The sequence below is a fragment of the Musca domestica genome, unplaced genomic scaffold (genome assembly GCF_030504385.1).
Source record: "Musca domestica strain aabys unplaced genomic scaffold, Musca_domestica.polishedcontigs.V.1.1 159, whole genome shotgun sequence".
In the NCBI taxonomy this organism is placed as follows: Eukaryota; Metazoa; Arthropoda; class Insecta; order Diptera; family Muscidae; genus Musca; species Musca domestica.
In genome coordinates, this window is record NW_026712218.1 from 1 (window position 1) to 23,785 (window position 23,785).

The window sequence follows — 23,785 nt, forward strand, 5'->3', positions numbered from 1 at the left end:
GAAATGTGTGCTGCTAAACGCATACGTTTTCTTCTACAGATTTCATATTTTGAAAGTCATAAAACTAAGGCAAACATTAAATTAAAAAAAAAACTTCTTGCTAAACTAGCAATTACAGTCATATAAATATTTCATTTTTTAACAAAAAAAAAAAAAAATAATAATAATAATTAATAATTTTTTATACTCATAGCTTATTTTATGTATATATATATTTATCTTTGTCTCTTGTTTGTTATTATAATGAGTTTTTGCTGTCGATCTATTGCATTTTCGACACTTCGAATTTCGTATTGATAATTTCTTCGTCGGAATCGAGTGCGGGTAATGTGACATCAGCCATTGATTCGGGTATGTTTTCCTCTACCCAACGTAGATCATCTTCTTCATTTGTTGTGGTCTTAGATGGCGGTGTCTTGGCTCCGTTACTGTTGGTACCGCGCATTTTAACACCATAAACATCTGCCACAAACTGATCCTCTTCTGAAATGGTAAAAGGAAAATATTTATTTTAATTAGATTAAAATCAAAAATAAAAAACTATGATCCGATTAAAAAAAAAAAGTTATAAAGGATTAATCGGTTTTGCCAACAGATGTATACCCTCAGCCAATGTTCGATTATTTAAATATAATTTGACTTCCGGTATGATTATTCAAATTGTTGACAGGCTCCAAAGGAATGGGCCAATATTGTACATTTCGTATCGGACCTAAATAAATATGATATAAATATTACGACGTGCCAGGTTTGGACAATTACGACTACTTTCTTCACCTTATATGAGATTTGTATGTGATAATTTTTAGAATATCTTAAAATATGCATGCATGCCGAGATATTCCATTTTCATACTTCATCTAATACAGGCAAAAATATTGGCATGGACAAAATTACAAGAAAATCGAACATTTATACCCGATTTTATGCGAAATCATAAATCATACCAGAGGAAATGGTCCGATCTCTACCATCTTTATAACAGAACTTGTGTTGATGGAAATATTGAAATCGAATGTTAATCTCGTGTTTTATGAGCTTCATTGTTTTTCAAAATTTTGACCCTTTGTGGGGGAGGTACCGGAAGGAGAGCGCCGATATGTTTTTATTTTTATATTTTCACACCAGACCTTGGATTAATAAAAATATTGTGATGTGTGAAATTTGAAGAAAATCAGATGCTTATTTCGGATTTTTTGATCGTTTTGGTTATTCAAAACTGCGACCCTTTGTGGGGGAGGTACCAAAAGGAATGGTCCGATCTCTACCATATTTATAACAGATCTTGTGTTGATGGAAATATTGAGAGGTGCCAAGCCTCAATGGAATCGGATGTTAATTTCGTGTTTTATAAGCTTCATGGGTATTTAACATTTTGGCCCTTTGTGGATCGTTATTGTCCATTTTCGCACCTGACCTAGCACTGATGAAAATATTAGGATTCACAAAGTTCCTATCCTTTCACTTTATGTGCAGAAAATTATTTTCTTTCTATACCGTTATTTCGATGAGGCACGTTTTGGGCGTATCAAATGATAAATGAAATATGATATAAAAAATCCAATTAAAGAACTAAATAAAGGAGTTATTAACTCGTTCTGTTTGTTTCTTTATGTTGTTGTTGTAACAACTTCACATGTTTTGTTCGAATTCTGCTAATTTGGTTCCAACTCCAGGTTTAAAAATTCGGCTACTTTTACAGACTTTAGCCAGAGCTCTTCTGGAGTGAGTGGAGTATGTTTGGCACTGCAATTAAAGAGGTGTTGCGCATTTGACGGCGCTGTATAACACGCCGGAAAGACGTTTCGCTGTTGGTTAAAATATCTCGCTCTTCAGATCAGTCACCGTTACGTCGTTGAAAGTGATTGAGGTCCTATCTTACTTTTCCCAGGATTCGAGAGCGATTTAACTGTCATGCTCCTGTATCAACTAGTTTACTTCCACTGTCAATTCACTGAACGACAGAGAACATCACGCTCATTTACTTGTCCCGCTGCATCTGCTGGGAACTTTGCTCTTGTTTCGGGTATATTCCAGGTATACAGCGAGCGGGGGCAGCTTTGATGATATTACGTTCGCGAAGTTCAGTGTGGCCGTCGTTTGAGGATATGTGCAGTCACGTCGCATTGATAAATTCTTCAAGTTCGATAAAAATAGAATTTCAATCATACACCTATCAGTCACCGTTATTTTGTTTAACGTGATCAATGTCCCTTTTCCATGGTTCATATTGATTTTAATTTCACATAGTAGACAACGTGTCGACTTACCTTCATCATCCTCATCCTCTGGATTATCAAGCAGTGGTGTAAATGCATAACGTTGGTTATTATTTGTGGGACGCCACAAAATCATTATAACCAACAACAAAACTGAGAAAAGGATATGCCAAAATGCTGTATCAATCCAGATATTACGCCAGCCCTGAATAAACAATAAATATTTGTTATTATACTGTTAATAAATAGCTTTATAAAATAGAATACTTACCGGCGTGCAATTTTCTGCTTTACGTAAACGTAAAGCATACAACATAAATATGACGGAAGCAATTACCGAAAATATTAATGTATTTGTGAAATGTCTATACAGTGACAACTTAACCATATTTCTGAAATTAAGGAATAAAAGTTATTAGTTTATAATGAAAGAAAACCGCGTTGTACGAACCTTCTCAAACGCAATGTACGTGTGGTTTGAACCAAAGATGTAAAGATCCACCAACAAATACCGGTATCTAAAACTGCCAATGGAATGCTGGCTACCAGTAATTCATTTTGTATGTCCGGTTTGTTGCGCATAACACGTAGATAACTTTCAACACAAGCCAACAGGAAATACAACAAGCCCACACCTACCACACGATGTAACAATGGACCCAGACGAGGTCTATAATCGAGAGAAAAAAACATATGTATATTTCATAATTTGACATTTCTTATCCCAATTTTACTTACTTTACAATACCAAAACCCAAGCTCATTATTATAACCAGCATACGAGCCAAAGTTCTTTTGGCACACGATACAAATTCAGCTGTTAATTCAGCTCCAGGCACTGAAACACCACTAGTATTCACTGAATGATATTCTGCATAGAAAAATGCCTTCTCCAACATGCCCAGTAAAATTACACCGCCTATCCAGAATTGTATACGCAACAAATCACGCCATTGCATAAAGGAGACACCCAACCAAATGACGCCAAATATTACATATACAATGCACATTATACCATAGAACTACATGGAAGAATATATTTTTAATTTCTTTGTTTGAGGTGATAAAATTATATAAACTTACCGGTAAGAATGGAAAATCGGTAGCCGATATATAACCATAGGGTCCCAACATTTCCACCGTAACCATGGCTGAAAACTCAGCGGCCTCTGGTGTTTTTGTTTCAACAGTAATGGTCAGTTCGTAGATGCCATCATGTGAAACGGTGTACAATGGTCGATTGGTTGGCTAAGGAAAAAATTGATTTTTTTTATTTCGAAACAAGAAAATTTTATTTTTTTTATGTTATAATAATAAACAATTTAGACTATAATAATAATAATTCAACTTCAACTCTCATGAACGGAACAGGGATTACATATCTCCCACCACGAGGTTTGACAGAATTTAAGACACAGATTCCAAGCAGGGATGAATTAAACAGAGCCAACCTATTTCTAATCAGTCTGCCGATATCTACAGACGGATCAAAGATGGAAGAAAGCACGTCGGCCGGAGTCTTCTATCCGCAGCTAGGAATGACCTACTCTTTCCAGTTGGGTAGAATGTCCAGTGTTTTTCTAGCAACGATCTTTGCGATTATGAAAACGGCAGCATTTTTTATAACCTACACCACATAGTGGTAACGGTATTATGTCTTTGTGCATTTGTTTGTAACAGGGAGAAGGAAGCGAGATAGACCCACAGTTACTTCTGAGGATATTCACAGAATCACACTCTGAGTCGATTTATGCATGTCAGTCAGTCCGTCCGTCCATGTATTCTTGTTAACAAAATGCAGGTCGCATTTATTATCCGATTAAGATAAAATTTTGCAAACAATTTTTGTTTGGCCCAAGGACGAACCCAATTGAATTTGTAATAATCGGATCAGATTATATATAGCTCCCATATATCTTCGACCGATTTTGGTTTAATTGTGCACCAAAAGTCCTAATGACCTGAGTTTTGGTACATCGGATCGAGTTCAGTCTAGAAGCAAGTACATCCAATTTGGAGAAAATCGGAGAAAATGATCCGATTTTTCTTTTAAGTCCCTCATATTCGTAATATGCATTCTACAATAATGATATTTGGCACCAGATATCTTATAGAGCTCGGAAATACCTTTGCCAAATTTTATTAAGATTGGATCTGATTTGGATATAGCTGCCATATATATCTTCAACCGATTTCGGGTTGATTGTGCGCCAAATGGCTAATATCAGTCCTAATGACCTGAATTTTGGTACATCCGACCGAATTCGGTTCACAAATAGAGATATAGCTCCCATATATGCAGGGTAAGATGAAAAAACTGCAAACAATTTCAGACTGCTGTCATTTCCAACCCACTCGTCCGACTGCTGTTATCCCAGTGACACCTCATTATATTGTTTACAAGCGTACAAGTGATTTCTTATATTTGGCTGGAAAACCACATGTGGCTGTCGTTGAAGTACCTCAGCATTTAAATGTGAATAAAACTTTTGTGTCTCGTACCATCGCTCGTTACCGTGATACTGGTAGCGCAGCCCGACGTCAAGGAAGTGGACGGAAGAAAACCGCAACATCAGAAGATGTGGTTCGAAAAGTAAAGAAGCGACTTGATCGAAACCCGCGTCGCAGTGGCCGAAAAATGTCCGTGAGCTGAACATATCACATTCAGCAAATATTGAAAAATGAGCTCGGGGTAAAGCCACTGAAATGCCGAAAAGTGTGAGGACTTACACCGCAACAGAAAGAAAATAGACTTAAAAGAGCTAAAGAGTTGCTTCGCTTGGCCGAAATTGGTGAACTGCCGAATTTGGTTTTCTCCGATGAGAAAACATTCGTTGTCCAGCAGTTTGTAAACAAACAAAATGGTCGTGTTTACTTGCCAAAGAGGTCAGCTGAAAATGTGCACATTCGGTTGGCCACCAGAACTCAAGCGCCGGTCATGGTGATGGTTTGGCCCGCCATAACAGCCGATGGTCGCTCTCCACTCGTATTAATCGCCCGTGGCATCAGAATAAATGCCGAATATTAGCGCGCAAATATTCTGGAGGGTGTATTAAAGCCTTGGGCACGCAAACATTTTGGCCGCAGACCTTGGACATTACAACAGCACGCGCCACCCAAGAATTGTTACGAAATGAGGCTCCTCGCTTCATTTCCAGTGCACAATGGCCACAATAATCTCCGGATACCAATCCGTTGGGCTACTGTGTCTGGAAAGCAAGGTTGGCACTAAAAATACCAAAGTGTCGATCACCTCAAGCAAGCGCTTCGCCGGGAATGGGCCAAAATACCGCATAGCAACATTCGGGCAGCGTGTGACGGTTTCATTGGCAGTTTGAAGGCCAATTAGTGCTAGAGGTGACCAATTCGAACAAATTTAAACTTACTATTGTTTCTGGAGTATTTTGGAGAAAATACAAAAGTTTCGACCAAAAATACCACAGAGCAACATTCGGGCAGCGTGTGACGGTTTCATTGGCTGTTTGAAGGCCATAATTCGTGGCGAAGGTGGCAAATTCGAAAAAATTTAAACTTATTCTAGAATTTAATGCTTTTTCCGAAATTTTTTGCTTTTATTCAATCAAATTAAAAAAATGTAAAATTATGGCGTTTGATTTTGTTGCATTGTTTTTATCTCACCCTGTAGATATACTATTATAAAATTTTAAAACCTCTGAATGTCTTCATCCTATGGGAATAATAAACCGCATTATATAGGATGAATCTTTTATTATATCTTATGAATGATGGAATTTTTTTTCGAATTTTACATTGCATGAGTCGATTTTAAACTGGCTACAGACTAAACCAAATGATTCAATCTGATCTGTAACTGTTGTGTTTCCAGGCCAAAATCTTTGGGGTTTGGTTTTATGGACAGAATAGAATGTCCAACTTGTCCCTGTATCAATTCCGTAAAAACAGGGACATTAGCAAAAGTCTGTATAAGCTGATATTGAAGATGTTCTCTTACCGCATGTGAAAACGATACATACGTTAAAAGGAGATCCTTCCCCAGAACCTGCAAAAATCTACTGGTTTTGTGTTTTTTGATAAAGGAAAAATCGGTTGGAGTAGTATATTTTTAATTCTTGCAGGTTCTAGAAATGAGCAATTATAAACGTATAAAAATCAACCCGCCTCATATATAAATAATTTTTGAAACATTTCAATCATGGCGTGTGGCAAATTTGTCCCCCGGCAAAAAAACCTACTGGGTACTAATTAATTCATTTAAGAAACTATTTTTTTTAAGATATACTACTGGAAGCGTTGATATCGGAAACAGAATGTTTTGCGTAGAAAAAAAATGGGTAAAAAATTGTAAGTATTTCAAGTGATAAGAGTTTTATAAAACAACCTAAAGATAAGAAGTCTTTGCTTGTGAAAGGTGGAACCTAAACAAAGCATTGATTTAACACAGTTGAACAAGGTTATGACGAACAAAAAGAATCCTATGTTGTTTCATACGTTGATTTTTTAAGCAGGAAACAAATAAAAAATATGGCATTTTTCAAGTACAATCCCAATAAGAAATTTTAGTGTCTCTAAATGTGGTGAACATAACAATTCATAGGCATTCTTTATAAATTAAAAGATTTTAACAAATATTCACAAATCGGTCCTAGTAATTCACATTTCATTGCCATTGTAGTATTGCCTTTGAAATAATCAGATAAACGATATAAAAGTTTCGACTGTAATTACTTCTGTGATTCATGAAATTTACTGCAAAACATGAATACACACACGCACGCACCCACTAATTTTCTAAACTTACCGACAATGGATGTTTGGCATTCTTCATGGTATCAGCAGGAGATTTAGCCGTCAATTGTGATGTGTCGCCTGGCTTGATGGTCGTCTTATCAGAAGTTAATGCATTAGCAACAGCCCCTTGGATCTCAGTGTTGGGTATTTCCAAAACAATTAGATGATGTGGACATGTACCGTCTATCTGGTATTTATGCACCACTTGTGCACTTTGATTTTGGGCTCTTTGTTGACTTTCCAGTATATCGTAAGCTTTTTGAACCTGTGTAAAAATAATGGAATTAATTACAAATATATTTAAATTATATGAAGCGTGGCATACATCGGGGGCATCGAACCAACATTGTCGCTCCACTAACGATGTACTAATGATGATATCAAATTCAGTTTCAGTATTGGCTTCACACTCCACTACAATGAAATTATAAGAAAAAGAATTAGTCCGGGGGGTTTTCAACTGTCTTCCACCCACATCCTTCAACCAAGCTGTCGCTTACAAAACCACTTACATTTTGCATAGATTTTAGTGTTGGCCAATAGAGGTCTCATTTCCCGTTCGGTTGGAGCATTCTAAGCAAAGATAATATGATAAGTACTAAGGACGCAATTTCTATGGTTACTTTACTCACGGGTGACAGTGTGAATTTTGTTATTCCTGGATCCGATATACATGAAACGATTCCCCATATTTCCAGCAACGTCACCCAATACAGAAACGTTTTTATTTGTTTTGTTGTCATCATTTTTTACGGTTTCCTATGTGCCGGTCGTGTATAATTCGATATACGTGTTTAATATCGTCGTCGACAACTCAATTCACTTGATTTATTTGGTAAATTCATGAATCAAATAAATATTTTCAATCGGAAAAACTATTTTTCTATCACGACGTACATATTACTTTTTTCCTTTTTGACACTCTGCTACTGCGCTGCTTTAGAAATGTTCTGTTGTCAGATTGGGCAGTGTTGAAAAGTAATCGCATACCCGAAAGCATTAACTGCGAAGTAGGGTTGCCGTGTGTGTTGTTTTAAATAAAAAATGCAATAATTCGGTTGCAAAATAAATTTTCGACGTTGATGGGAAACACATTGCCCAATTTTAGGATAAAATGTATTGTCCTACTATTTTAGATTCAATGTTGTGGAATAACCCCAAAATTCCATTCTAGTTTCGCGGGTTTTCCCCAAATTAAGAATTAAAAAAAAAAAAATTAAAAATAAACAAAACTAACTGACTAACTAAACACTATAAGACTCCGTTACAGAGTTGCATTTTTCTAGTTTCTGTGAAGTTGAGCAACCTTTCTTATTGAGCCATATGTACATGTTGGGAGCTTGGATTATTATTCAAAATGCAGAAATGTAATTTCTAAAATGTTTAATTTCAATTTTTAATTTAAAGGAATGATATGAAACATTCCTCTGAATATGTAAGTGCTCTGTTCCAGACCTACAAGAATGTTAAAGTTTTTACTACGATCACCGATTTTCTCTTCATGATATCGAAAAAAATTGCAAAACTAGTAGATTTTTGCAGGTTCTGGAACAGAGCAATAATTGTTAACTGTATGGAAATGGTCCGCAAACTATTGTTTTTTTTTTTCAATTTGTACTGAATGTGAGGGTACATAAGCAGCTGGGCATCATGGCTAGGCACATTAATGTCAAATTATTATTATGGCATCTCTTTATGATATGTCACAAAATATTCCTTGCGAAGACTTCAAGCTGTTAATGTACTGTCACCTTTATTTCGTGGGTGGTAATACTTAGCTTATGTCTGATTTGAAAGTCAATTTGTTTTATCCTTCCGCTTTTTTCAATTATCAGAACACTGCACAGACGAGAGTTTATGTATTGAAAAAGTATACCCTGTGTATATAAAAAATAGGATTTAAAATACAAAATGTCGCTATCGAATTTGTCATGAGAACTACCTTCCCATTCAATGTTCAATGGAGCTGACTGATATTTGTGCTGGAGTTTTCAAAAATAACACAAGAATTATATACAAAAAAAAAAAAAAAATAACAATGGTAAAGAATGTCATGATCAACAAGAAAAATTGTCATATATAATTGCAAGAGCCAAGTTCAAAGGTGAACGATAAAAATTGCGGGAAACTATTTTTTTCTTGGGGGACGGACCCGGGACCCCAGACCCGAAAGTCCGGGTTCAAGACCCGGACTGGACCCGGATCCATTTACCCGATATAGACATCATAGGTATTGTTTGAAAGCTTATTAATACCTATCCAACAATTGGTCACATGATAAGGGTCATTTTTAAGCTACAATTTGTGGTAATACATTTTTCAGGTCAAAAGCCTGGTCCCGGGTCCGTCCCTCAAGAAAAAAATTGTTTCCAGGAATCAGGGTAAAAATACCTACCACTTGAAGAAAATTAAAAAAAATTAAGGGTTTTTACTAAATTAGAGTTAAGCCTATTTTTGTATCCACATAAAATTTATGAATAAACATTTTGGTAATGATTTTGAAAACAATTGCAAACATTTTAATCTTCTTTTGTTTTTCAGCAATATTTAATTGTTTTTCATGTTTTCATAATGTCAAAAAATGATTTCATAATGACAATGACGAAAAAAGCGCAACAGTAAATACACGGTCGTAAAAGACAACTCTGATTTAAGACTAATTGACTTTTGTTTTTGTCGTATTTGTTTTTATATAATTTCAGTATTTTATATAATTTCATATTTTATATAATTTCCGGAGAGTCAAATCAATTAGGTTTACAGTCCCTTGTGTATTTTGATTTGTTTTTTTATTTCTGTTTATTTGACAGATGCAAAACAAGTAAACACACGTTTTCTCATATATTCTCTTCTGTCCATATCATGGTAGAAGAATATAGGTAGACGCATCGACACAGCTGCTGGGACAATGAACTGTCATACCAATTTTGGAATTGGAAATGTTGAATGAAAAATTATTTAAATTTGTAAAAATGGTTGAAAACACGAATTATAATAACATCAGAATGACGTCGTATAAAAAAACATATAAAAATCTAATTATATTTGAAAAGACATTTGAACATTTTTGACATATCAATGTTCCTAAGCGTTGATGCATCTACCTGTATTCTTCTGCCATGGTCCATATATATTAGATACATTGATTATAAACGCAAACAATGAAATCGTGGCGCGATACCGGCTATTCACAGTACTTGGCAAACCGTCGACAGGAAATTCATTCGGCTTTGTTGTCGCATTCGTCATTTGTTCATTCGTAAACAAAGTTCTATCCGGCATTATTCATCACATTCATTCGTAAACAAAATAATGCGTTCATTGTTGACCATTCCCTTTTGTCTCAGCTGTTGGCATGGTTTGGAGCGTTTTTTAATTTGATTTGCGGAAAATATCTCGCGCCGTTAAGTAAACCATTCAGCTTCGTTGTCTGTTTGTGATATAACCAAAAAAACAAGATGTTGCGGAAGGTATAAAATTGTAAATAAAATAAAACAAATTCATTAATAAAAAACTCGAATTTTATTAAATTATTTAAGCTCAATCCTCTTATTGGCCAAGTTTTGAAGCAAACAAATGTACAAGTGTCGAGAAAAGTGGCGACAACTTCGTGTGTCCGCGCCACAGATGTGTATGAGCCGGATTATTTGGACGTATGTCTTATTTTTTGCAGAAAACAATAAAAAAGAGTTATTTTAGTGATTTTTATTTTTAGTCCCTCAAACCACAATATCCGCAGTATCCTAATCTGAATGTCCAAATCAAGGGCTATGATTATCCAATTTTGGAAAGCTATCAACGTTACCTGCATAATGTTGCCGAATATTTGGACATTGATGTAGCCGATTGGTAAGAGAAATCATGTTTTTTTTTGGCAAAATTTATTGGAAATAATGTTTATTCCAATTAATAACATAGCCTAAAGCCCCATTTTTGAGTAAAGGCCACCAGGGACTGAATAAGCATTAAGGTTGTGATTTGGGCCCTCTGTAATTCCTATACTAGGTTATATATATTTTCAACGGGTACTCTATGAGAAAATCCTATACATAAAAAAGAAGGATGTATTGAGATACTCTATTGAAGGAACACAGATGTTCCGGTATTCAGCATTGAATTTGATTCTTCGAAAAGTTCAATGACGCGTTTGAAGATGTTGAGAGCTACTCATTGGACTTACTAAATCTTATTGGAAATATGGAATTTGACATCGGCTTAATCCTTAATAGACGAAACAGTGATCATAAAGGTTGGAGATTATGATCTGAACTCTATAGAGATAATAATCTGAACTTCTAATTTAAGATTGCAAAAGGTACATTAAAACATTATTCCACGAAAGCTTAACCTGACGTTCAGGAAGGCAGCAGGATTTATTAGTGAACTAAATGTTGAGATTCCTACAACATATTGGGTAGTCCAGCGGTAAGAATGAGAAACGAATCACCTAATTGAATATAGCTGTCGAAGACTAAATAAGTCCTCCACTGAAGTCGAGTGCCAAAAAATGTGGGTAGTGCAACACCAATGAGTGTGGGATAGGTCCCTAAGTGGAAAATCGTTGCGGAGAGTAAGAAAATTATGTCTAATACTTTATATTTGCCATGCATGACAACTACTCCACTCACAGGCTTTAATGTCCATTGTGTTCATCCTTAGAGTGAAGGGTATGAGGGAAGAAATAGAAGAATGAAAAATAGTTTTAGCAGGGATAAACGAAAGAAGAAGTGAATATGTAGTTGTTTTACGAATTATACTTATGCACAGTAGGGGCAAGTTATGCCACCTGGTCAGGAGAATTGTTGGCACCACGTCGGAAAAGGAGTTCCGATGTTGATCCCTATGCTCTCCCATTCGCCTATCCTTCTATTGAAATGTATTGGGCAGTTGACAGCTCCCCACACAGTGGACATTCCCATTTAGAGACAACTTGTGGATACTTTAATAAAAAAGTTGTTACCCTTCTAATAGAAAATTTCCTCAGTCACTCAGAGATTTAATGAAAGGAATGTATTTGCCGGTGGTTGGCAAATATTTTGCCATGTTTTAAAAAAAAATTGACATAAATATTACTTAGATTTTTCGTATTTCGATTTACAACCAAATTATCATATAGAATTCAATGGAATATTTTCTTCTTTGCAGTTATGCGCTTCCTCCACAAAATATGACCGTACAAAGATTAAAACCCAACTCAATGGTCACCGATTCAGAATATCGCCTTAAAATCTATGAACGTAACATTCAATTGCAAGATGTTGATGTCCCGGCGTATCCAGCATTTCTACGTCTTGCGCAGGCGGCATTACCTGAAGGTGTTGAATTGACAGTTCAGGAACACACCGATGAATGCGAAGAAAGACGCTATGTACCCGACAAAGATTTATTAGAACTTAAAGCTGAGCTGGAGAGAATGCAAAGTGGTGGTAGCGGCGGAAAGAAAAAGTAATAGTCTGTGCATATAAATAATTGTTTGTTTTTATTTCGATATAAGAAAATAAATTGCGAAGAAAAAAACATTTATAAAAAATATATTTTCTTTTTTTTTGCACTCGTAATCAAATATTTGCTATAATTAAAGAACATTTAACAATCCTTATAAATATTGATAATAATAATGTGATAAAAAAACTATTTTTTTTCTAACTATTAACTTATAAACATAACCATTACTATAATTAAGATTTAAAGCTTTACATCTATGCAGGGGAATGTATTTGATATATTCGATTTGGAAGACATGTGTTAAAGATAAACGTGAAAACAAAAACAATGCACAATTAATTAATTTATACATAACGCATTAAACAACACCAAAATGTACCACCTTTATTGGCGTTCCATTGGATGTTGTGGTATTTGCATGAGTTACAGATGACGTCGCACTATGTCCATTATTTGTTGTGATGATATTGTTGGTATTTGTAGAAGGCTGATAATAATGTAGTTCATTTGCTGCCCTATGAGATTCGGCTAAAAATTTACAACAGTCAGTTTTGATATGTACAAAGAAAAAAAACAAAATATATACAAAACAACAAAACATGTTGTCATTTCTCAAGGCTGGCTACCTGCGGACAATGGATTAAAATCTTTAAGATAATCATCGTTTGGATGACATAGGGGTAAACTATCCTGTAATTCCTTTTTGGGGTTTGTAAAGTTCCTTGGAGGTGGGCGAGCATAACCATTACGTTTAGCTATCAGGGATTTATCTCTTCGTGGTATTTCCTGCAAAGAAACAACAGCCTTTCAATTAAAGAAAACATATTAATTATTCTAAAGAAATACAAGTTTTCATTTATGATATTACAAGAAAAAAGACAAAATAGTTGGATCAGCGGGTAATTGTTTTTTAGTCGATGTGGAACTTATCCTTCACCATGGGACAAATAAGGAAATTATCACATTCGTATCTATTCGTTTTAATACAACAAATATAGCCAAATCTATTTATACTTACCGGTACAACTGCCACTTGTACGGTATCCGAAAATTTCACTTTATTTTTCTCTCCATTTGGATTTTTACTGCCATCTTTAACATGGCCATTTTGTGTACCACTAATGCCACTCAGTACCGATGTGTTGCTACCATTTTGTGTTGTCGAGCCATTCGAAAGTATTGAAGCTGTGGGTTTTTTACTTAATAAAACTTTTTGATATTCTTCATTGGATATACTATGGGCAGCAAGAGATGTTCCACCGCCGGATGATGATGATGGTATTGTGCCAGATACCAACGGATGTTGAAAGAATTTCGGTTGATACATGGCAATTGGTGCAATGGGTAAAACTCCTGATGACGATGATGTAGGTGGTGCTGCTGCTGATGCCATAGCATGATACCGTTGTTGGTGTCCTCCCCCCATATTGGCATGATTGTTATTTAAGGAATCACTTGTAGTTTGTAAATAACCACCAAGAGATGACGAAGTTGAGGGAATGGAAGGTGAAAGTAAATTCATGTTACCATTTAGACCATTGATCCCACCAACACCACCGCCATTGCTGTTTGTATTATAAAGTGGAGTAAAGGCAGACTTTGTAGATGAATTTTTCAATGATATGCCCAAATCGGACCATTGTGGTGTAATGGAGGAACTATGTACATTTGTTGCATTATTGGAATGCACTGAATTTCTTGCACTTTTCATAGTTAAATTGGCTAAATTACTACTTAACGCTGCAGTCTTGGCGGCCGATAATGTTGTAGGATTTAATTTAGTCTGTTTTTTATCCGGTATTGGAGGAGGTGGTGGTCTTGTCCTTTCTTGATGTTGTACCATATGAGGTTCGGTTGATTGGGCTTCTTTTGGTAAATTGATTTTTATCATTTCAGCATTAAAGACTTTCGATTTAAACGAAGGCAGTGGTGGCACATAATCTTTAAGAAACTTTTGATGTTGTTGCAATTTGCTGCGACAATTGGTTGTTTCGCTAACCGTCGACTGTGAACACACGGATTCGGAACGAAAATCACTGGCACTTACATTGCCATTAACCATATCTTCTTCGTGGAGTATGGCAGCAGCTTGGCTAAAACAAGCAGCAGAAAATTCAGCAAGATTTGGATCACATTTTGTAACATTGAAAAGATCCATAAATAGATCATAATCTTCTATGTCTTGGGCTACTTCAAAGGCTTCAGCAAATAAGTTTTGTCTGCAATTAAAAGTAACAGAGGATCCTTGTTAGTAAAAAGCATAAAAAATATTTTTCGACATGATTACCTTAAGAGAAAAAAGAAAAACCGTCTCTTCAAATCAAATACTTGATCACTGAATTCATCTTTTGTCTCCTCTGTAAGGGAATCTGAAAATGTCTTTAGGGCTTTGTTCATAAGTTCAATGCGAATTTTCTTTTGATCGCCCTTATAGAAAACATGATTGGCAATTTTGTGTAATGATATTAGACATACGGCTCCATAAGTTTCCCAATTCAGAGCATTTAGAAGATTCACGGCCTTTTCCAATTGATTGAGGGCCAAATATTTATCTAATATCACATCCGCTGTTAGACCCGAATTATGAATATCACCACGCATACCAGCCCCTGCAAAAAATCTTAAACAACCAATGGGACCTTGATCGTATATCAATATTAGAAAACAATCTGTGGCTGCATAAGGATGTGAATAATGGTGAAGTTCAGGTTTACGACTAAATGATATTTGCAACAACGTTGGTTGGGCCGAGAAATAATGTGACAAATCCAGTAAATTGGAGGGTGTGACATCTTCACTTTGCAATTGATTGCCAACTGGAGTTAGAGCCAAGTCAAAGCATTGAAATTGTGATCTTGTGTTGGCAATTACTATTAAACTGGAATCACTGTGCCAGGAACATTGTATGGGAACCTTAAACAAGATGGACATTGATTATCAAAGCTCAACACATTTTATGCTATGATATGTATGGTTACTTACAATATCGATTTGTGTAACACATTTGGTTGACTGTAATACTAAATCATGCAGGCATATATTACGATCTGCACTGCCCAAAAACAGTTTTTCCTGATCTGGACTGAAGGCGAAACATGTTATCTGTGTACCCACGGGAATGGAGGACAGCGGTGTTCTTTGCATTTTACCCACAACTATTTCATAGCTGCAGACTTCTGCTGAAATCTCACCCTTGCGTGAAATTTTCTGTTCCAAAGTTAAAATTTGATTTTCGGTAGAACGTAAAAAATCCACACACATTGGATCATTCTCTGACCAACAATAGGCAAAGAAATCCAATTGATTTCTAATAAAAAATGTGCTTTCATTAGTATTTCCTTATGCCAACAACAAAGCAAAACTTACCCCTTCAACTTGAAAACATGTATGTTGGCACGATCCTGATCCCGTATTGTTGGCCGCCATGGAAACACCTCGTTTTGTGATGACTTTGTCCATATAACAAACATATCGTGGCTGGTATTTACACTAATGCGGCGTGCCAATTTTCGTTCGGCTGTACCCGGAATAATGGCGTGAAATATTTTCGGTTCCATGTTAGAAATTTTCTCAGGACCTTGTTGCCGGGTGTTGGGCTTTTGTAGATGCACAACTGTCACCTGATTGGTGTTGTATGCCAACACAATGTGGGAATGCGTAAAAAATGCTTGAAAAGAGAAATAAGAAAGATATTGAAAAGAAAAAAATAGAAGAAACATTGTTAATAGAATCGAGTGTAATAAAATGTGCAAGTCTATGACAAAGAAAATACAAAGAAGTAATTAACATTTAATTGCATGTGCAAAGATGCTTAGAAAGACATGAACGTTATGTCGCGGCATTAGATGATATGTTGGCAGAGGGGTTTTCGGGTAAACGGTGAAAGGTAGAAGTAAAAACAGCAAATAAACGTAACATTCGTTTTACAATGAGGTGGTCTTTTTATAGGTTTCGAAGCGGCAACGTTCTGCATAAACGAAGAACAGATTTTGTTCAACGTGGGAATTTCTTACTTAATGTAATTTAAAATGTAAATTGTAATAATCTGAAGATAGATTACACCATAATGTGCGAAAGATCGAATGCTTTGTTATAATGTTATTTAAGATACACACATGGTGTTGTAATTTTCTTCCTGAAATGTTAGCAAATTCTGGCCACCAGAGCTGATCTTTTGTTATCCTCCCTTTAGAGACGTAAAGAACCCAAGTTTAAGGTATTTTAAAAATCTAGAACTCTGTCCTTAATTTGTCTTTAAATCGCCAAGATATACGTGTTCATGGTGGTCATCACTGGCCACTACCGCATTTTCATTTAAACGATTTCTTCCTTTCGCATTATCATATTAAGAAGGATCAAAGTATTTTTTTATCAGTGCCTTGGATTTGTAGACGGACAGAATCATAAAGACGCGGTGCAGTGCGTCGAAATTAATAATTTTCTACAAGAAGCATTCCCAAATGAGTGTATAGAATCAAAAAGAAATTGAAATTTCTGTTTCCTTCCTAAGAATCGGGGTAGTTGCTACAGCTGCCAAAGCAAACCAACCACAACCTACAAAATATATAATCTTGGGTGTTAACTTTGCATGGCGAATATTCCGCCTTCGGGGAAAATAGCTGGGAATTAATTAAGCAGTCGCGGACCATCAGCGGTTCTGTGGGGAAAGTCTCGGATTACAAATCCAAGTACCAATGATCCATAGACTGACGAGACGATGACTCGGCCTCCTAAATTGGCCAAGTCTTTGTGCTGGTCCTCACATTAAGAGGACAAGCTACTAAGTCTTTCGAGTGTAATAAAATGTGCAAGTCTATGACAAAGAAAATACAAAGAAGTAATTAACATTTAATTGCATGTGCAAAGATGCTTAGAAAGACATGAACGTTATGTCGCGGCATTAGATGATATGTTGGCAGAGGGGTTTTCGGGTAAACGGTGAAAGGTAGAAGTAAAAACAGCAAATAAACGTAACATTCGTTTTACAATGAGGTGGTCTTTTTATAGGTTTCGAAGCGGCAACGTTCTGCATAAACGAAGAACAGATTTTGTTCAACGTGGGAATTTCTTACTTAATGTAATTTAAAATGTAAATTGTAATAATCTGAAGATAGATTACACCATAATGTGCGAAAGATCGAATGCTTTGTTATAATGTTATTTAAGATACACACATGGTGTTGTAATTTTCTTCCTGAAATGTTAGCAAATTCTGGCCACCAGAGCTGATCTTTTGTTATCCTCCCTTTAGAGACGTAAAGAACCCAAGTTTAAGGTATTTTAAAAATCTAGAACTCTGTCCTTAATTTGTCTTTAAATCGCCAAGATATACGTGTTCATGGTGGTCATCACTGGCCACTACCGCATTTTCATTTAAACGATTTCTTCCTTTCGCATTATCATATTAAGAAGGATCAAAGTATTTTTTTATCAGTGCCTTGGATTTGTAGACGGACAGAATCATAAAGCCGCGGTGCAGTGCGTCGAAATTAATAATTTTCTACAAGAAGCATTCCCAAATGAGTGTATAGAATCAAAAAGAAATTGAAATTTCTGTTTCCTTCCTAAGAATCGGGGTAGTTGCTACAGCTGCCAAAGCAAACCAACCACAACCTACAAAATATATAATCTTGGGTGTTAACTTTGCATGGCGAATATTCCGCCTTCGGGGAAAATAGCTGGGAATTAATTAAGCAGTCGCGGACCATCAGCGGTTCTGTGGGGAAAGTCTCGGATTACAAATCCAAGTACCAATGATCCATAGACTGACGAGACGATGACTCGGCCTCCTAAATTGGCCAAGTCTTTGTGCTGGTCCTCACATTAAGAGGACAAGCTACTAAGTCTTTCTTCGGAAGCCAAATACCTCGGTACTATCCCAGACCAGAAACTAAGTTGGAAGAGGAACATTGAGGAGCAAGCGAAGAAGGGCTTAATTGTACTTTATTCCTGCAAAAACTCCATAGGAAAAAGCTGGGGTCTCAAGCCTCACATAATCAAATGTTTATATAAATCTGTCGTCCGACCAATTCTAACCTATGTCGGCTTGTTTGGTGGCACTCCTTAGGGAAAACTACCTTCAGTAAAAGCATTGACAAAGTCCAAAGAGTTGCATCGCTACTAATTACAGGCGCCTTTAGGAGCACACCCCAATCCGCACTAGACACCCTACTCAATTTAAAACCGTTGGGTTTATTTGTAGAGGAACAAGCTGCTAGGTGTGCCCTGCGACTCAATGAACTGGGACAATGGCAGAGTCAACCCTTTGGACACTCCGTTATTCTCAAGTATGTGGGAAACATAGTAAATCAGGCTATAGCTAGCTTTGAACTACTTGATATCCATATACCTAACAGAGACATCTGGACCCGCGAAACTCCACCTTTTAACGGTATACCTGTCTATACTGATGGGTCAAAGATGGAAAGTGGAACGGGAGCTGGGGTCTAATGTGACAACGACTGTAGTGTTTTTCGGGCAGAAATCTTTGCTGTCAGGAAGGCCATAGAGCTGCTAGCAAATAGAATCAATGAACTGGACGGAACGGTGACTATACATATCTGGCAATGACGCGGATCTGAATCAGCAGATCTGGAGATTGACAGCTCAGTGAAGTCACCCTTATGTCACTTCTTCCAAGTATTGCATAAGCATTATCTTGGGAAGTTTCAACAGAACTGGCTAACTGGAAGGGGATGTGATATATCCAAAAGGATTTGGCCGGGAAGAAACTGAGACGTTGGAGCATTTACTCTGCTCAATTCTTATTGGAGTGAGACAGAGGCTACTGGGTAAGCAAATTCTTCCAGACTTGTCCTCCCTCTCCGACATCGAGGTAGCAGTCATTCTTCTGTTAGCCAGAAGACTAAAATGGCTAAGGACGACACGTTGATACACCGTGGATGCAAACCTACTAACTACTTGACTCTTTATTCAGATTCTCACTTCTTCACTATTCGCTATTCATTTCTATTTCTTTTCTCTATTCTATTCTCCTATCTTCTTAATTAGAATGAACACAATGGACTACTATGTTTCCGAGTAGAGTGGTTGTTTATACTACCGCGCATCCTTTAATCTAACCTAAGAGGACAAGCTAATGCTAATGGGACCACATGCCTACATTCTTCGCTGATTACTGTGAGAATCCCTTGACTGACTAGGAAGTAGATATGAGTACTACGTTAATTCATCCTTCGATCTCCAGAACTTATTAGCTCTTGCTTATATCTATTTAGGCAGAGGGTGCTTAAGGTAACTGCACTGATAAAGTGGAGGCATAGGTGATTTCTCTGGACGCCAAAAGTACCAAAGGCAAGGAACAAGAAAGCATTAAACTACTGCACTCGGAACTATAGCTTATCAAAACAAACCTGAAGTTTGCTAGGAAGTTGGAAAGGAACTATCGCAACCCAACTTTTAGGACAATTCCAATAAACAGGATACCCATAAATGGAACGCATGGGAAACCAGTCGGAGAGCAAAAAAGGGCGACAGGTGCGAAAAGCTCCTGTTCATATGGAAATGAGTTTTCGAAGGAGCCATCGTATAAGCAGTCTTCTAATAAGGCTTCAGATCCGAAAGAAGAGCAAGCAAAAGTCTACACCAAAAACATAGATAGGCAAATATGCAATGCAAGAGTATCCGATTTGATCCAAACTTGGTACATCGTAATATAGGTCAGGTAACAAAAAAAAAATATATCGATCCACTCCATCCAGTACTTCCCCCAAAAATGGCCAAAATTTTAAATAATTATAACTCTTATAAAATATTATGTAAGTGTCCGATTGTCTTTAAACTATCACATCACAATATTTTTATTAACCCAATGAGGTTAGGTGAGGATGGAATATATCGGTCCACTCCTTCGGGTACCTCCCCCACAGAGTGTCAAAATTTTGAACATTCATGAAGTTCATGAAACACGAAATTAACATCCGATTCCATTCAGACTAGGCACATCTAAATATTTCCATCAACACAAGATTTGTAATAAAGATGGTAGAGATCGGACCATTCCTTCTAGTACCTCCCCCACAAAGGGTCAAACTTTTGAATAACAAAAACGGTCATAAAATCTGAAATAAGCATCCGGTTCTCTTCAAATTACACACATCACAATATTTTTACTATCCGAAGTTCTTGGGTGAAGATGAGATATATCAACCCAATCCTTCTGGTATATCCCCCACAAAGGGTCAACATTTTGAGTATCCATGAAGCTCATAAAATGGGAAATTAACATCCGATTCCATTCAGACTCGACACATCTCAACATTTCCATCAACACAAGATCTGTTATAAAAATGATAGAGATCGGACCATTTCTTCTGGTACCTTCCCCACAAAGGGTGAAAACGTTAAAAAACAAGACGCTTAAAAAAGCGAAATAAGCATCTAACTCTCTTCATATTTCTCACATCCAAATATTTTTGCTAACGCAGGATCTGTTGTGAAGATGATATGTATCTGCAAACCGCTTCTGCAACCTAACCCACAAAGAGTCACAATTTTCAATACTTTCAAACAAGTCGGCGTTTCTTCACAACTTGCTACATCTAATTATTTCACTTAAGCCGAAATCTGATATCGAAATTTATGATTTTGCATAAAATTGGATAAGATTTTTTGCCATACCAATATTGTCTTAGGTCAGATAAGAATTTGTCAATATTGGCCAATTGCTTCGGAACCTGTCCCATAAATGGTCAACAGTGCGAATGATCATAACTCAAGGCCGGGGGTATACATCTGTCGGCAAAACCGACTGATACTATTTTACTTGTTTTGTTTCCCTTTCATTATTTTGACCCACAAGCCGGCTCTACTGAAAACATCAGTGACTATGCCATATCTATCCACTGCAACGGTGGCGAAGGTGAATAAACTGGTGGAAACAACAAAGTCAGCTAAGAAAGTAGTCACGACAAGCGGGAAGAATATACAAAATGTCATATTCTTAGGGTTTCTTCTGGAATTTCATTTGGAATTTCAGCCTTTACTTGCCATGCTCTGTAGAGCATAATATTCACTAATGTGTCCTCAGGACATAAGATTTTACCTCCAGGATACAGGGGAAACCATGGTATGGAAATTTAAGAAAAATCTTCAAAAAGGGTTTGATGTAAAAATATTAAAACATTCTTAAAATTGTTGAATTCGCATTTAAAAGATGTTCCGACGAATCGTTCAAAATCCTAGAAAACAAAAGACTTAAGACACAAACGTGATATCCTATAACTTTGAAATAATATTACAATCAATTATGGATTTGTTCAACTTACCATCTGTAATTGTTTCAGCAGCCAACTTTCCAACTAAATACTTTTCATACACCATGCGGGATATGTCACCGGTAAATGCATCTATGCAGATATGTGCTATAATGCCATTTGCAAACAACAATAGCACATGTGAATCTTCGGGCCAATGGATATGCACTACCTTCTGCTGGGTGCGCAAAAGTTCTTCTAAACGCTTGAGATTATCCTTGAGACGGCCAATGGCTTTGCGTGAACTCTTCAGCACAGCCACACCATTGCGGCGTTCTATGTAATCCCTTTTTGCTTCCGCATACAAGTCATTGGCCGGCAATTGTTGGAGTTCACGATGTCGCGTATAACGTAGACAACCAAAGTCGGTGTGTTTGATGCGTATATCCTCACGAGTTGTCCAAAAGTGACACTCGCTAAGCAGGGTAAGCATTTTCTTTTGCTAATTATTTGTATATTTTTGAATTCCTTAGGTTTTTCTCTGTTCACTAACACACACTTGTTGTTGTTACGATTTGCATAATTTCCTCCCAGCTTTTCTTAGTGGTTGGAAAATTTTCTCTTTTTTTCTTTTACTTTGCATTAGATTTTCTTCTTTATGGTTTCTTCAATCTATACTAGCAACAATGAACGGTTCTTTTTTTGTTTTTGTAAGATTTTCATAATTGATCTCAACACTGTAATATGCATTCGCGCACATTGCCATGCAGTGCAGCTCACCACGATTAATGTTTTCCAGAGCAGAAAAATGAACGGTAATGAAATGCTGACTACTGCCCTTATGAAGTCGAAATTGTTAAAACACTACAATTTGTTTAGTTTTCAATATTAATAACCATAACGCGACCACCTCCACTGAGCAAGTGCATCCACCTATTACACACGCACACAATTCAATATTAATTTTTCTTTACAAATGGTCCACAGCCAATGGTCCGCTGATTATGCGCATTGAAAATTGTTTCTTTTCGACGTTGTCGTTGTACTTTTTTTCACATTACCTATGCCCATTCGTTTTTGCTTTGGCATGTCTATGTTGGGGTGCTGCTGACTTACTCTGCTGGCTGATTGATGTTTGGATCATTTCATTCATTAATCACATATCATTTTCGTTTTTCGTCTGCTGCTTCAGTTGTAAATTTTTCAATTTGATATTTACATAATTTTGCTAATTTGTACCGTTTTCATTTGTTAAATTTCTCTAGTTTTACATCACCGTCGTCTAACTGTAATTTGTATTAAAATTATAACAAAAATATTTGTATAATTGCACTTAATGATGATTTTTGTTGCTGTCGTCTGCGTCAATAACAAAACACGACAGAAAGGAGCACTGGTTTTGGAGTGCACGGTTAATCTTGGTAACTTGACTGCAACAATCGTTTAACTGTTTATCATCTGTCAATGAAAAACTATTTTCTTTAGCATTTTTCGTGCATCAGCGTGGACAAATATAATTTATATTTCTAAAATACATTCTTAGTTCACTTTTTGTTTACGATCGTTAGATGTCAACTACAAAACTGGTGTTTCACCGATCGATTGTAGACTACTCGAATGCAGGTAGTGGTTATTTTACAATTCATAACTTTCGTGGTACTAAATAAGAGCGCCCAGTAAACTGGTGTTTCCGTTACTAAACCGACCAAAATAACGAAATTTAAATATTTTATATTGTAAAAAAAACTTTATTCGTTTTATGGCGAAGGAAGTTGCAGTTATCGATCGTTATCTGAGTGACGCATTATGAGGTTTGTCGATTTACTTCTCCCTTATCCTCTCGTAAGATGCTGGATAATTACGAGAGAATAAAGTAGTTTTATTCTCTTTTGCAAGAAAACTTTGAAAATTAAGCTGAAAACAAAACAAAAAAAAAAATGGCCGCCATAAAAAGAAATTAAGCATTAAAAAATTAACAAGTCAAAACGCTGTAAGTTCGGCAGGGCCGAAATTTGAATACCCTCCACCATTTGGAATGAACTTGGCAATTTTTAAAAACATAAAATCCGTTAAAAATTCTGTTAAAATCTTAAAAATACCGAATGTAGCCGTATATTAGGGTCTATACGATGACGT

General features: G+C 36.4%; 3 protein-coding genes across 3 annotated transcripts; 1 reads left to right on the forward strand and 2 right to left on the reverse strand.

The window, feature by feature from the left end:
• Positions 1 to 148: 148 nt before the first annotated feature.
• Positions 149 to 7,938, reverse strand: LOC131801346 (transmembrane protein 87A-like). The gene is made up of 10 exons (XM_059119893.1): positions 7,622 to 7,938; positions 7,502 to 7,562; positions 7,315 to 7,403; positions 7,000 to 7,254; positions 3,303 to 3,467; positions 2,958 to 3,241; positions 2,671 to 2,889; positions 2,491 to 2,611; positions 2,271 to 2,424; positions 149 to 483 (listed from the first exon to the last, which is right to left on the reverse strand). The coding sequence occupies exons 1-10, from the start codon at positions 7,733 to 7,735 to the stop codon at positions 263 to 265; spliced, it is 1,683 nt and encodes a 560-aa protein (XP_058975876.1). The 5' UTR covers positions 7,736 to 7,938; the 3' UTR covers positions 149 to 262.
• Positions 7,939 to 10,323: 2,385 nt separating this feature from the next.
• On the forward strand, positions 10,324 to 12,468 carry LOC131801348 (large ribosomal subunit protein mL48-like). The gene is made up of 4 exons (XM_059119896.1): positions 10,324 to 10,459; positions 10,529 to 10,642; positions 10,705 to 10,838; positions 12,135 to 12,468. The coding sequence occupies exons 1-4, from the start codon at positions 10,448 to 10,450 to the stop codon at positions 12,436 to 12,438; spliced, it is 564 nt and encodes a 187-aa protein (XP_058975879.1). The 5' UTR covers positions 10,324 to 10,447; the 3' UTR covers positions 12,439 to 12,468.
• Positions 12,469 to 12,550: 82 nt separating this feature from the next.
• Positions 12,551 to 23,101, reverse strand: LOC131801347 (WD repeat-containing and planar cell polarity effector protein fritz-like). Its single transcript, XM_059119894.1, has 7 exons — positions 21,722 to 23,101; positions 15,801 to 16,101; positions 15,417 to 15,741; positions 14,722 to 15,347; positions 13,453 to 14,653; positions 13,061 to 13,220; positions 12,551 to 12,962 (listed from the first exon to the last, which is right to left on the reverse strand). Exons 1-7 carry the CDS (start codon positions 22,140 to 22,142, stop codon positions 12,793 to 12,795), a joined length of 3,204 nt encoding a protein of 1,067 aa, XP_058975877.1. The 5' UTR covers positions 22,143 to 23,101; the 3' UTR covers positions 12,551 to 12,792.
• Positions 23,102 to 23,785: the final 684 nt, after the last annotated feature.

Coding starts and splice junctions, on each gene's coding strand:
- LOC131801348 (XM_059119896.1), top strand. Junction 10,643..10,704: donor ATGAGCCGGATTATTTGGAC/GTATGTCTTATT, acceptor TTTTATTTTTAG/TCCCTCAAACCACAATATCC. Junction 10,839..12,134: donor GACATTGATGTAGCCGATTG/GTAAGAGAAATC, acceptor TCTTCTTTGCAG/TTATGCGCTTCCTCCACAAA.
- LOC131801346 (XM_059119893.1), bottom strand. CDS start 7,735: ATGATGACAACAAAACAAATAAAAACGTTTCTGTATTGGGTGACGTTG. Junction 7,563..7,621: donor CAAAATTCACACTGTCACCC/GTGAGTAAAGTA, acceptor ATCTTTGCTTAG/AATGCTCCAACCGAACGGGA. Junction 7,404..7,501: donor CACTAAAATCTATGCAAAAT/GTAAGTGGTTTT, acceptor ATTTCATTGTAG/TGGAGTGTGAAGCCAATACT.
- LOC131801347 (XM_059119894.1), bottom strand. CDS start 22,142: ATGCTTACCCTGCTTAGCGAGTGTCACTTTTGGACAACTCGTGAGGAT. Junction 15,348..15,416: donor GTGTTACACAAATCGATATT/GTAAGTAACCAT, acceptor ATCTTGTTTAAG/GTTCCCATACAATGTTCCTG. Junction 14,654..14,721: donor TTTTTCTTTTTTCTCTTAAG/GTAATCATGTCG, acceptor TTTTAATTGCAG/ACAAAACTTATTTGCTGAAG.